The 13,686-nt window shown below is 51.4% G+C and overlaps 1 protein-coding gene across 4 annotated transcripts; it reads right to left on the bottom strand.

Moving 5' to 3' along the window:
- Positions 1–6,637: 6,637 nt before the first annotated feature.
- Tmem74b (transmembrane protein 74B) lies at positions 6,638–13,312 on the bottom strand. 4 transcript variants are annotated; one of them, XM_085697233.2, is made up of 3 exons: positions 13,086–13,312; positions 11,080–11,247; positions 6,638–9,301 (listed from the first exon to the last, which is right to left on the bottom strand). In XM_085697233.2, the coding sequence occupies exons 2-3, from the start codon at positions 11,102–11,104 to the stop codon at positions 8,562–8,564; spliced, it is 765 nt and encodes a 254-aa protein (XP_085553359.1). In that variant the 5' UTR covers positions 11,105–11,247; positions 13,086–13,312; the 3' UTR covers positions 6,638–8,561. The 4 variants fall into 4 exon arrangements, with proteins under 4 accessions (XP_085553359.1, XP_048301576.1, XP_085553361.1 ...); XM_048445619.3 differs by having other exon boundaries at positions 11,187–11,247; positions 13,086–13,310; XM_085697235.2 differs by lacking the exon at positions 13,086–13,312 and adding an exon at positions 12,508–12,641 and having other exon boundaries at positions 11,187–11,247.
- Positions 13,313–13,686: the final 374 nt, after the last annotated feature.

Below are 13,686 nucleotides of genomic sequence, written 5' to 3' on the forward strand. Positions count from 1 at the left end.
GCAGCGCGTCATTCTCACTTGGTTTGAAATTTCATAGCTCATCCAGTGGCTTACAAATAGAAGCAAGGTCTACTTCTAAATCCATTGTCTTTTGGTGCTAAATAGACCGCTCATACTATTTCTAGGATGCACCGGCCCACATCCCACCTTCTCTTCTTGGCTTGCAATCTTTTCTATTCTTAGAGCTGGCTGAGTTTTGCATTACATTTATCTCCTTAGTCATCAGCTTCAGCCAACCTCCAGTCTAAGGCATGAGTCTCCTAAGACCCTGACCCCAGGAATGTATCAAGTACTAAATGGGGCTGCATTCATTTAGTACTTGATACTCTAGCATAACATCTATGCTAGAGTTAGTGCCTGTTGACACACAGGTGAAGAACAGGTAACAAGTCTGCACAGCCTCCCTCTGGAACCTAGCTTTCTCGTGACTTCTCGTCATTGCCGACATGTTGTCACTGATGCATGGCTATCGTCACAGAGGGAAAACATCCATGGATCCCTTCATATTCTCTTACCACCTGATCTTGTACACTTGGGTGCAGTTCTAGTAAAGATAGGTTCCACCAGCAGGCATATTCCCAGCTTTACCTGTCAGTAACATTTGTTTGCTCACTGACCATCGTGCATCTCTAGATGCTCACGATAGGCATCCCAGCCACCAGGCCTAGGCCTTGTTTGCCCTTGGAATGCCACATTCTGAATCACTTCACCTGGGCTTGACCCAGAATTTGCTCCCGAGAACAGATCAGAAGGAAAGCATGGCCAAGAGTGAGGGTATGGGCAGTAAGAACCAGCAAGGCCCTGATCACTGAACGGATCCCTAGAACGCATTGGTCAGTCTGAGCACCTCACTAAGGCAGTGCTTGTGGAAGTGAAAGGCCCATCTCCTACTCACAGTAAAGGACCTGGGTAACCACTGAACCATGACAGTGGTTATGAGCTACATAAAGCAAGTGCTGGGAAATTCACAGTGTAATGGTTTTCAGGGACAACTGAATGGGACGGGAAGTTCTGTCTGGAAGTTCAGTGCAGTAAATGCTCATTTAACCTAAGGGCCAGATAGCTCATCACCATGGTCTGAGAAGTAGGAACTGTAAGACAGCAGCTGCCCAGATCTGCCTCAGAAAGTGAAGTCTTTCACTGTCACCTTGTGCCCACTCAGCTCAGTTCCAAGTTCAAGGCTCAATGGACTGAGTCCACCTGGGTGTGATAACCTGTATCACCACTCAGACGAGCAGCAAGAGGTTCCAGGAATGCCCTTATGCTTGTCCCCGTCTCAGCCATTGGGAAGGGGCATTGGCACAGGTCTGCTGAGCCTTTTGTGATTGTGCCCTATGGTGTAGATGGGTACCACACTCTTGCTTGCCACAGCCTCCTGTCTCCTAAATGCTTGTTGTATGTCGACAGTGCATCCTGGGCCCCAATCCACAGCTCTCAGGAAAGTCCCTTGTTGGCAAGGGCCAGTTGTAACTTGAGAATCATGCAGGTTGGAGAACTGCAAAAGGAAGTCTTTCCGCATAGCACTACCAACAGCAGTGCTGCCTGGAGTCTTGATAGAAATGAACACTCTCGGGGCCACCTCAGACTTACTATATGTGAACCTGAATTTTAATTCTTTTTGTGTATACAGGTGTTTTGCATGCAAGTATGTATGTGCGCTGGTTGCATGTCTGGTGCACACATGGGCCTAAAATGGCATCAGAACCCCTGGAATTGGAGTTACTGATAGTTGTGAGTGGGTGCTACGGATTGAACCAAGTTCCTCCGGAAGAACAGCCACTGTTCTTAAACATTGAGCCATCTCTCTAGCCCCAGTGAACTTGCCTTTTGACAAGTTCCCCACATTCCATGTGTACACTGAATTTGGGGTGTTCAAGTGAACAGGTAGCCCTTTACCTTCACCTGGATATCAGGAACAAAGAACTAAGTCAGCCAGTCTCGGCTGATGGCATACATGATTGGTGCATTCATATTTACATTTTACCTGGTTGTACCCCTAATAGCCACTTCATCCCCTTAACCCTATGGCTCATTCAAGCATATTTCATAAATGTCTTTAAATATATGGGTGCCCTTTTGATAACCATGCTCAGATCATTAATCATTCAGCCTCATTTCTAAACCAGAGAGGATTAGAAAGGTCTGGTAGGTTGACAGAAACCAAGTCAAGTGGAAATGACTCCAGCACATGACTGGTACAGCCTTCCTCATCTGTGAAATGGGTGTTACACCTGCCTGCAGACTGCTGGGAAGTATCACTAAATGTGTCTTATTAAAGGATGTCAGCAGCTGTCATTACTAAAGGCATAGGTGTAAGTGAGAATGGAGCTCAGACACAAAGGAGAGCAACTCTGGGCCAACCAGTGAGGAGACAAGTGTTTATCTGCTGCCCATAGTACGCACAGCTTCTTATCCCAGACTGTACTTGCTACAACCCGAGATGAAGGTTGAAGGCGTTAGTCAAGGTACTGGACACACCCCTGAGGGGTGGCAGAGCTAAACCAGCCTGGCTCTAAAACTCTTAAGTTCTTTTCAGTAGAACCAGACCTCACCTGTCAAAACCCATCCCAGAATCTGAGAAAGAGGAGCTATCTGAGAAAGGAGAAATTCTGCATAATCCCAGGGATGGACGCAGACTCTGAAACAGCCTGTTGGCTGGGTGTACATGTTCCTGAGCACTTAACAGCTACCTCACTGGCAGCACCCAGATTAGAAGGGGTATCTGATACCATGTGACAGAACCTCCACTCTGCAGGAGATAGGCCCCGTTAAACCCCTTTGGAGGTGAGTTAAGGGGCTCCTCTAGGTCCCAAAGCGGGGCTTGGGCTCTGTGCTGGATCTTTCCATTAGACCCCAGCTGCTGCTGCTCTCCTTGGCCCTCTGTGGTTGGTAGGATGGAAGCTACTCTGTACTAAACAAAGGAAAAAGCCAATTGAAACAGCGGATGCATGAGAAAGATTTCCCCAGGGCCACACAGACCACAGAAATTTTGTCTTCATATCCAAGACTTCCCTGCTCAGTGTGGACCAAAACAGTCACAGGGGTCCTTAGTAAAAAGAACACACTAGCTTCCTCGAATTACCATGTCAATTCAGCACCCTGGTCAGCACCCAGCCTCCTTGGTCCTGAGGAAAACTCTTGCTACATTCAGCTTGGCTGCTAGCCAAGCCAGGATAGCCCATTTCTGGAGGTAGGCAGACCTCTCTGAGAGGACAGGGCCTGCCCTTCTTCCTGATCCCTGACACCATCATCCATCCAAGCCTTCATAGGTCCCTCTGTCGGTATTCCTTGGGTTTTCGTCTCTTAAATGCTAAAATTTAAACATAACAGCTACTCAGACCTCTGCTGAAAGAATGACTAAGGGTGCTTGAGTGGGTCAGAGCAGACACTCCCTTTAATCTTGCCACCGCTGCCATGACCAACTACTGTGTTCGCTGATATACCTGCAAAACTTTGCAGACATTTGCATTTGGACTCCTGCCTTAATGTCTGATGGAAAGAATCATGACTCCTGGGAAAGGATCGGCAATGGTGACACAGCTCACCCATGAGTAGTTTCAATGATAGATGTGGATACACAAAGGAATCAAGTGGGGAAGAAGAGGGAAGAAGAGAAGACAGGTTTTGCTGAATGTCATTGGTCCCAGAGTCAATACTGACCCAGATGCCACACCTGCTAGGAAGAGGTTGGCATGGCAGCTGCCTTCTTTCCCTGTCCTTGTTCCCTTGGGCCAGAACTGATTAGTGAGTCTCCTTTCACTTGCTGCTTTTCCTTAAACCCAGGAGACCATCAGCCGCCACCCTGACCTTGGAGACTGAGAAGTCAAATACAAAAAGGCTGCCAAGTTGAGGCATGGAGTTAAGGCCATGTCCTCTAGCTGTAATTCTTACCCTAAAGGAGGGTCAGAGGATGCTACAGTATTGCTCCCACAGTGCATCTGACATAGAAGTCTTCCTTCCAGACAAATCTGAAAGTATAGGGAGGACAGGCCCTGTCACCGCAATGCCACATCCATGCCTTACAGCTTTCTCATGGTATCCTGCTCCCGTCCCTTCTCCAGATGATGAAGCCCCAGCACCCACCAGGGGTCTCACTACTCACTCTTCAGTCACCTGTGTACCACCCATCTACCTCATCTCACTAGTTGCTGAGGCCTAAGCCTCTGACCACATGCCTCTCTCCGCCTGGAACCCTCCCAATTCTCCACATCGGTAATTCCTAGTTGTGTAAGATCCTTATTAAGCACTCCCTTTCCAAAACACCCTAATCCCCAACTCACACAGGTCCTCCTCTTCTCTCTCTCTCTCTCTCTCTCTCTCTCTCTCTCTCTCTCTCCCTTCCTCCCTCCCTCCCTCCCTCCCTCTCCCTCTCCCTCTCTCTCTTTCTCTCTCTCCCCCTTTCCCTCCCCTCTCTTTCTCTCCCTCTGCATCCATATCACAGAAAAGTCTTGCCATCCTGCACAAGACAGCCTGGATGCAGCCCAGTCAGGACTGTGCTTATCTGTCAAACCATAGCAGGATACCATGGATGAATAAGAGAACATAAATAGCAGTTTAGAGCTATTAGAAAATGCAGGGCACTGTGCTAAGTGCTTTAAAGACACATTTCCCCCTCACGAGTCTCACGGGGTAGGCGTTGCAACTAGCACAGCTGCTTTCCAGAAGAAACAGGCCAGGGAACACTGGTGATTGTCAAGCACCCGAGTAGTCATCCTTTACACTGATGAACCAGCCCCCATGGACCCTCGGGTTCTGCCTCTTGTGCCTCTGAGATTTATGTCCAGGCAATGCTCCAACACTGTACACCACCCTCTGCACTATGCAGGTGTCCTATGCTGTCCATCTGCTCAGGACAAATGAAGAAGGGGAATGATGTAGGAAAGAGGATGCTCAAGAACAAGAAGCTAGAGCAGGACCAAAAGTCAGGTTCTGGCCTCAAAGACTCTGGTTCTTCTCAAATAAAGCTCAAATGGAAGCTTGGGGGAGTCTTGGCTAAATCCAACTAATTCTACTATGCTCCATGTGTGAAGATACCTAACTCCTGGCAATGTTAACATACCTCCACTGATGGGCACTCCCTGCCCCTCCAGTTCAGCAAAGACTTCAGCAAGCTTCCCTCTCAGATCAATCTAACCCTGGAGAAATTAGAGAGAAAACCAACAAACCAAATGGGTGACATCTCCCCACCAATGTCCATACCACTGATATCCTACTTCTAACGTAACCTTGCCTCTGGCTTCTTGAAGCCTCCCACCTTCTTTTCCTGCCCTGTGCTTGCTGTCATCCACAGGGATGTGGTAACCAGCATGACCTGGTTCTCTCAGTTCTCAGCTCAGTCCCCTCCCCGAGTGCCAGGGTTCTGGAATCCCCCAGAACTCTCCTCTTTTCCCAATAAGGAAACAGGAGGGGAACTATAGAGGACACTGGACTGTTGCTAGGAGGATGGCAAGCTTAAAATCATGGGGTCCATGGCAGACAGAGGAAGAAACCATAGCTCTGCAGCCGGAGGCTGAGTCCTTGGCTCCCAAGCAAGGTCAAATGAGAAAGCTGCAGAGGTGTAGACAGGTTCAGAGTGTGTGTGTGTGTGTGTGTGTGTGTGTGTGTGTGTGTGTCCTCGTGCACAGAACTGTATATGCAGGGAGGAGGACATTTGAAAGAGAATCCCTAGGAAGGTGATACTATTCCCAAGAAAAGAAGCAATGGTGGTCAAATCAGCCAGAAACCCTTGTTGGCTGGGAGACCCAAACGGTACCTGTAAGGAAACGGAGATGGTGATGACAGGCCTGGCCTCAGATGAGAAAGAGTCAGGGTCACAGATTCCTCTGCCCCAGCAAGTGTCTCCTGGGTCCAGTTATCACTGGATTATGTCATGCCAGGGCTGGGAAGAGAACCTTTCTCCCTCAGGGAAACCCCTAAAAGCTAAACCAAGGCCCAGAGAGGACGTTCTGGCTGCAGACCCCACTGACAAGCCACGCCGCCCACACTGCTAGTCATGGGGTCTTCTGACCCCAAGACAGTACTCCAACAAGGCTCCAGGGAGCTGGGCAGGTACTGTGGGGCTCCAGGACATTGCATAGGGCACCACCTGCCCTGTCAGGAATAGGATGTTTTTGTTTCATCGTCTCATTCAAACATGAAGACCTACTACATATGCCAACCATGTTTCTCACCCTAGGAATGTGGTATGGCCCAGTTAACACACTTAAACAGAGAGGTGGGGTAACTCGCCCAAGCTCTCACAGCCCGTAAGTGGCAGAGTTCATATTCAAACCCAGATCTTACCAGTTCTGAAAGCTCTGTCTATTCAGATACAATGAGAAAAGCAATATTGGGGATGTAATGGGATGGCAGAGGCAGTTCTTAGAAGGGAGGCAGGCATGTTCCAGCAACCACAGAGACAAACCCCACATCGAATCCCAAAGAGACCCACAGAAGGTTCTCAGCACTCCTCATCCTTCCCTGGCTCCTTCCTAAGCCTTGGTCCATGGGCTGTGAGATCTCGGCTGCATCTTGGGGAAATACTGTCAGCATCTCTCAAATCGTCTTAATTCACGGACAAGGTAATGCCTGTCTTGATCCATTTGCATGTGGTTTCTAAAGAAGTTACCCATCGGAATACAAAGCAGGATCCTCTGGCTTGGAAAAAAAAATCTGCCATTCCTTTATTTTCCAGCAGATTTAGCCCCTAAGTACATTTCATTATGTTTAAACTGATCCAAATGGACAGTCGTAGGCATAGACTCTCAGTAGGCACTGTAGCCTAGCATGCCACCTCTACCGCCACAGGAATCCATACTACTCGGATTGATACATTTATTACCAGCACGGATTTGGGAACCTGGGGCCCATCACTGGCAACGTCCTACCTCACTGTGATTCATCTAGCATGGTTCCTGCCACCTTGTCCAGTATTTCCCCGCTCCAGCAGGGGAAAAATCAACATATATAAAGAAGCCCTTGGATTAGGACCTTTTGCTCTTGTGAGCTTTGTCCTATTTAAGCCACACCTTCTCAGTACCATAGCAGAACCTCCGAAGCCAAGCTGCACAATTTTGTCCCCCTCAGCCCTCCCCCAGCTCTCTGCTCTAGGCAAAAACTGCCAATGAGCAGACATTTGATCTGTCTCAGAAGCTGTGACCTTATACTGCCCAGATGTTCAAGCTGCCTGAGCTGAAGGTTCATGTTCCACACAGTCAGGACCTCTCCAGCCTACAGACCCTGTGCCACCCCATATTCTTACCCCCACCAACAGCTAGGATCTCAGCTTATACAGACAGCTAAGATGGAGGGCAAGAGACCCGCCTGGAGCAAGGGCTCATGGAAATGACCCTTTTAGAGTCTTCCCATAGCCTAGATAGTATGTGCTCTGGAAGTCCTCTGGGGCCTTTTGGACTGGACAGTGCTCCCCAAATGTCTGCCACCATCTCCTTGCCCCCTAATGCCTACTTCCATTGTCAGAAGTTTAAATAGAGTTTGAAGGGATCCTGGAAATACTTCACTGAAGACAGAATGCAAACAGCAATCCATGCGGCTGGAGTATCCAGGCTACTTAAGTGTACCTTATATGTCCCCAGATGACTGGCAACTGAAATTTACTGAGAAGGAAAGGCAGACATTACAAATTTAGCATTAAGGAAAATTGTTTTCTGCTACCAGGATGAGATCAGGCCTAAGTAACAGCTCACTAAGGGAGGGGGAAGGTGATAAACCCCCACCATGCCTACAGAAATACAATCAAGTCCTCACATCTAGGTGCCCAGTGCACTTTTGAAAGGAACCACTGCAGAAAATTAGCCACCATAGGAAACCAAATTCCAAGACCAATTCACACTGGGTCAAATTCTGGATTGAACCAAACCCATTCACCCAGGCTCTGTAGCAGGACCATGAGAACCACTGCTCCTGGCACTGGGAGGCACCAATGCAGGCCAGAAGGCGGCACTGACAATGGTCCGTCCCTGTCAAAAACCGTCATCTCTCTTTGTAGGTTGGACAGAGGCAGACTGGCTTCCTACACCCAGGGCAGATGTGGCTCATGGTGGGGCGCCCAGTCCTACTCTTCAGAGACTGAGCAACCGAGGTCTGGAGAGGGGAGGGTCATGGTTCAGTCAGTAGGGTACTGCAGGGGGTCAATTCAGAACCGACTTCTCCCACCACCATGAAGCCACGCTCTACTCCAGATGGTCACCCAACACTCTCACTTGGCTAGTGAGGATAGCAGGGGTCTCAGAATTCCCAAGGCATGAGGAACAGAGGCAACCCTTTCACATGAGTCCCAACCCTGAGAAATGGCAACCTCATCTTCTAAGAGCAGTGGTTTCCAAAAATGTATTTTTAGCAGCAGAAGCCATCCTCCAAACAAAGCCTTATGCAAAAACTTCAAGCTGCAGAACACATCAACAGTGCTTGCCTGAGTCGGGCCTAAGCCAGAACCCAGGCTGCTCCCACCCCAGCACCAAAACTCCCTCCACAGGGCCCTCTGTGGATCTCACTTTGAAGCCCCAGGTTTGGGGGACTTCCAAGCTCTGCAGCTAAAGCAGCAAGATAGGATGGACTCTTACTTAAGAGCCCTGTGTGGTATAGCTGGTCTCTGAGACTTGGACAACCTCATTCTCCACTAGGACCTGGCCCCCATCCCCAGCGAGCTGCCTCATACGCAGGTTGATGGAGCCATAGGTCTTCCTGGATCCCCTGCCAGGGACGAAGGTCTGCCTGCGGTACAGCTCACCCTTGCACAAAGAGACCATGAGCAACACAGACAGAAGCATGCCACCCACTGTGAGCAGCCCCAGGCCCGCGATGATGCACTTGTCCAGATGCGAGCCCAAGCGGGCGTAGTACATCTCCAGGCGCTCCATCTCCCTCGCTGTCACTGTGTCAGGGTTGACTCGGGCCTCTCGAGGGATGGCATATGCTGTTACCACCAGGAGGATTCCGCTCACCAAGAAAACCAGAGCAGAAACAAAGCCATAGTCCACTGGGCGGCTCACAGGTTCCAGGCCTGGCCCCTCCTCTGAATGCAGAGAAAGATCATCCCGCTGGGACCGGGGCAGTGAGGGGACACCTCCAGGGGGACTGGGGGAGCTACCCAGTCTGGCATCCCCAGGGTTCTGGAAATGAGTCTCATGCTCCTCAGAGAAGAAGCAGGCATTCTCCACACCCATCCTGGATGGCGCCACTGGGCCCAGTGGGGCTGGTCTCCTTGGAACCTGAGGACCATTGCTCAATGTCTTCAGTTCCAGACCAGGGGGAGATGCCATTGGGAAGAACGACCCCAGCTCATGCCTTGGCCCCTTGGCAGCTAGAAGAGAAAACATAATGCCAGTTGAAATTGCCTGCTGAAGCTCAGTATCCCACTTGTCCCTGGCACAATTGTGGGGAGCTATGGACAGCAGAGTGATGTGGCTCATGCTAGGGCACCACTCCACAGTGGCAGGTGCAATTAGCCTCTCTGGGCCTCATTTTCCCATTGAAAAAAAATTTCCCAGTGACAATACTGATACTACTCCCTCCTGCACTGTGCTAATGGAGAGGCTGCAGTAGCCCATGTGTAAGGTGTTCAGTAGAGTGCCTAGTAAGTATTAATAATGGACGGAGGAATTTAGAGTGGACATGAGGTCCATATCCCGGCCTCCTTGAGCACGTGATTGAGTTCCTCTGCAGAATCAGTGTTCTCGACTGTAAAATGGGAATCCTTCCTTGTAGGGGCAGTGCTCAGCAGGCTGTGGCCAGTTCAGCTAACAGGCAATGTTGTAGAAGCATGCGTGAGGTGAGTGGATGATGTGGGCTGTGACAGACACAGTCCAAGTGTGGTAGGAACTGGTGGCCGAAAGCTTAGGGTGGGGGGACGGCATCTAAAAGCTGCCAAAAAGAAAGAGTGGGACATTCCTCTGCGGGCAGAGGATAGGAATATTCTAGAAAAGGAAGGGGGACCCCAGAGATCAGCTGGGCCAGTTCACAGAGGACTGTGAAGCCTGGCTGAGAAGCAGTAGGCAGTCAAGTTGCTGGAGCAGGAAAGGCTAGGGTTTGTGTGGGTTTTAGAAGGCAGAAGGTCAGACACATCGAGGACAGAGTCCAGGGAGGAAGCCCAGGGCATGTGGCCTGGCAGAAAGGAAGCTGGAGAATGGAAAACCTTACCTGAGCTCCAAGCCAAACATCTCTGTGTAAGCAGGCAGGGACTGGGGATGGGGGCAAAAAGAAAACACTACCAAATTCCTGGACACATACCATACAGACTCAGTGCACACATGCTCTTGTGCCAAAAGCCCACCAACCCATAGACACGGGCTGGACTGAGTTCACTGGAGTTTTGCTTATTTCTCTTCCAATTCTATTCAATGAGTTTTTGGTGCATTAGTTGCCAATATTTTTTTTTTTAAAAAAAAAAAAAGATTTCACCTCTTAAGCTTCAAGTTCCTGTAGGAAGCAAGTGAAGTTCTCAGTTCTCAGAGAAGGTACTGTTGGCATGGGCACGGCCATCTCAAGGACTGGTCCCACAGAGTGGCAAAGCCTTCCCCACATGAGGTTCAGAGGGATGGCAAAGCCTTCCTCAGGTCCAAATGCAAATACAGACAGTGTGTGCAGAAAATGTCCGCTTTAGCCTCCCCCTCCCCGACAAGTCTATGACCTGGTGACTTCCCCTACAGAGACTGCTCCTACCAAGTCGGCTAGACGTGTTCAGCGGTACATAAAAGCCCTGCCCTCTTGTCTATCTGTAATATCCCTGTTTCTTTCTTTAGCCATATACAATAACCCTGCCTCCCTGTTCAGCTGCATATAATAAACATGTTGATCAGGATTGCTGTGGTTTCTCACTATAGAGCCCAGGCCAGCTTTTCCGCATGTCCATGTGTCTGTCTTTTCTTCTTTCCCTTACTGTCCCAGTCAGGCCAATCCTTAGAGCCATGCAGATGCAGCAGGCTCTCATTTCCACCTTCTCCTGCAAATCTGACTGCCATGGGCCACCATCCCCTCATACCATACACCTGGCATTGGTGACTGGGCCATTCCCATATGGGGGCTGTACTCGTCTCCACGGGCACACCTCCCCATGTGTCACTTCTGATGTCCCATACATACACTGACGTCCGTCCTTCGGGTGCATACATCCACGGCCCAGACACTAAATGCCCAGGTAACAGAGACGCTAGGCCGAGAGTGACTCTCGTGTCGATGTGTTTACACACCTGAAGGCTGGTTCTCTGTGTTCTCAGGTCATTCTCCAGTGCTCTGTGGGCGCCCGTGTTTCTGTGCAAACGGGAGCAAATAAATGAAGCCACGGTAAATGAGATGAATAAATGAGCAAAACTCCAAGGGGTTGAATGTGGTCTCTCTGACCTTCCCATGTGGACTTGTTCTCTCAGCAAGCATATGGCCTTTCATCTCAGTTCAAAGGCTGCTCCTGCTTACAACTCCTCTCTATGGCTGCATCCTCCTCTACGTGCCCGTTTAATACACGCTTGCTGAGCTTCGACTGCCTGTTAGACTCTCACCTTAGCACCTCACTATCACCATCTTAGAAAACAAGAGCAAGACCTCACAGTATGTATGGAGACTAGGGACTAATAGTTGAATACGGGCACCCCAATAATCTCTATTCCCTAAACACTTGCAAACCCACACGCTCCACCTTCCTTCCCTGGCTCTTTCAGCCCTCACTTGAGACATCAACCTTGGGCATCCTGAGGGCAGAGATCCCTCTGAATCTCCCTGGGTCTCTGTCTCCTGCTCAATCTCCTCTCAGTTCACAGAGGATAAATAGGAAGGAGGGAAGTACTAGTTGACTTTTTGCTCTTAGCACTAAAAACTAAGACCCTGAAAGTTGGTGCCACTTGTGGCCCCCACCCATCAAGCCCTCAGCAGGCCTGAAGAACTTGGGAGTGTCCCATAACTCCTATCTTAGACTGGTACATTAGAACCTCCATATCCAAGAAGATATCTGGGGCACCCAAATTCTTAGAGCAAGACTCTCTTTTACCCAAAACTTTTTCCTTAGGATGCCTGGGTGAAGGAGCAGACACAAGGAGGTCGTCTCTCTGATAGCTTTAGAATGTCTGTTTAGTCTTTAGACACTTGGTAAGTTACTCAAGGGCATACTCATCAATTACCCAGACATAAGCAGAGTCACACAGATGTTGGTGGCCACGGATCACACCCCAAACCCTAAACCGCCCCAGCTATTGTATCTGCAGTCCTATAGTTCCTGAAAGGCAAGCACTCCCGAACCCCGACTCCCGTTCCTGTTCCACACTCACAGCCTTCGGGACTGTTCCCACAGCAATACCCACAAAAACCTGAGAAATAAGTGTGACTCACAGATCCACGGGTCACTCTGGTGGTACCCACAGAGGGTAAAATTGAGGGAGATAGGGAGGGATGGATGAGAGAGGGAAGGAGACAGAGAGAAAAGAAATAAAGGCTACCTCTAGCACTGCTAAGATCTAAGCCGGATCCACCCAGACCTGCCCGAGTCCAGCACCCCCACCCATGGCGCACGCTGACACCCACCAGGGAACTCGACACTCTGCAAGGCAGGGTGAAGCTTCGCAAACCCAATCGATAGACACACGCACTCGTAGTACACAAAGCCTCGGGCGCGCAGATGCACACACGCAGGTTCACGCTGTTATACCCAAAGTTCCGCGCGGAAAGCCCCAGAGCCCCGGCCTCCCGCCTCCCCCGCGCCCGCCGGCCCGCAGTTCACACCCCCTACTCCTGCCCTTGACCACCAACGCCACCGGCCACACCAGGCCGGACCCGGCCGGTCAGCGATCGCAGCGGGGTGGTCCAGGAGCCTAAGCTCGGCTGAGCCTGCTTGCGCTACGGTGCCCGGGTCGCGTGTCCTTCGACCGGCCGCGAGGTCAGGAGAGCTGTCCTTCGCTGCCACTCCCCGCCTCGGGCCCTGCGCCGGCGGCTCGCGGTTGGCGTGCGGAGCCGTGCCGGGCCTCCCCAGTCTCCGCACGCGGGATCACAGGGCTCCCGGCGGCCGAGGGTGTGCGCAGATCCCGGCCCGGCCGCCGCCTCGCCTTCCCCGGCACCCGCCCCCTTTCCCTGCCCGCCCGCAGCGGCTGCCCGGGCGCACGTACCTGCTCGCTCCGTGCCGGGCTGCACCGCGTCGGCCGCTGGGGGGCTCCGAGGAGGAAGGGACAGGGCAGGGTGGGAGCGGGGATCCTGGAGCGCCGCCGTTCTAGCTCCGCCCGTGGCGGGCGAGGGCTCCCGGAGAGTTAGCGTGGGGAGGGAGAGGGAGGTGGTTCTAGTGACCGGCCCCTGCCGTCTCTAGGGCCACCTCTGTCTAGCCCGCAAGCGCTGGCGAGGGAAACCCGAGGCTAGGAGCCCGAGGCGCTGGGCGCAGGGGAGGGGCGGGGCGATGGAGAGACAGAGGAGAAGACCCCGCCCCCGCCACTGGGGAGACCCCGCTGCACCCAGGGATGCCTTTCCCACCCCAGGTAAAACCCAGAATCCTCTTCAAGGCCTGCAAGTCGGGCATCTCATCACTCCATGAGACTCGATGGCTCACGGGCGCCACGTGAAGGCTGAAACGAAGCCTCTGCCCACCTCAGTTTCTGATGGGTGACTTCCTGGGGTATTGTCCATGACCACGCACACCTTTACCCTCCAAAGCCACCTACAAGGCCCCTTCGCGGACAGCCTGTCTGACTTACACACACACACACACACACACACACA

This window comes from Myodes glareolus, chromosome 10 (assembly GCF_982192425.1).
Source record: "Myodes glareolus chromosome 10, mMyoGla1.1, whole genome shotgun sequence".
Classification (NCBI taxonomy): Eukaryota; Metazoa; Chordata; class Mammalia; order Rodentia; family Cricetidae; genus Myodes; species Myodes glareolus.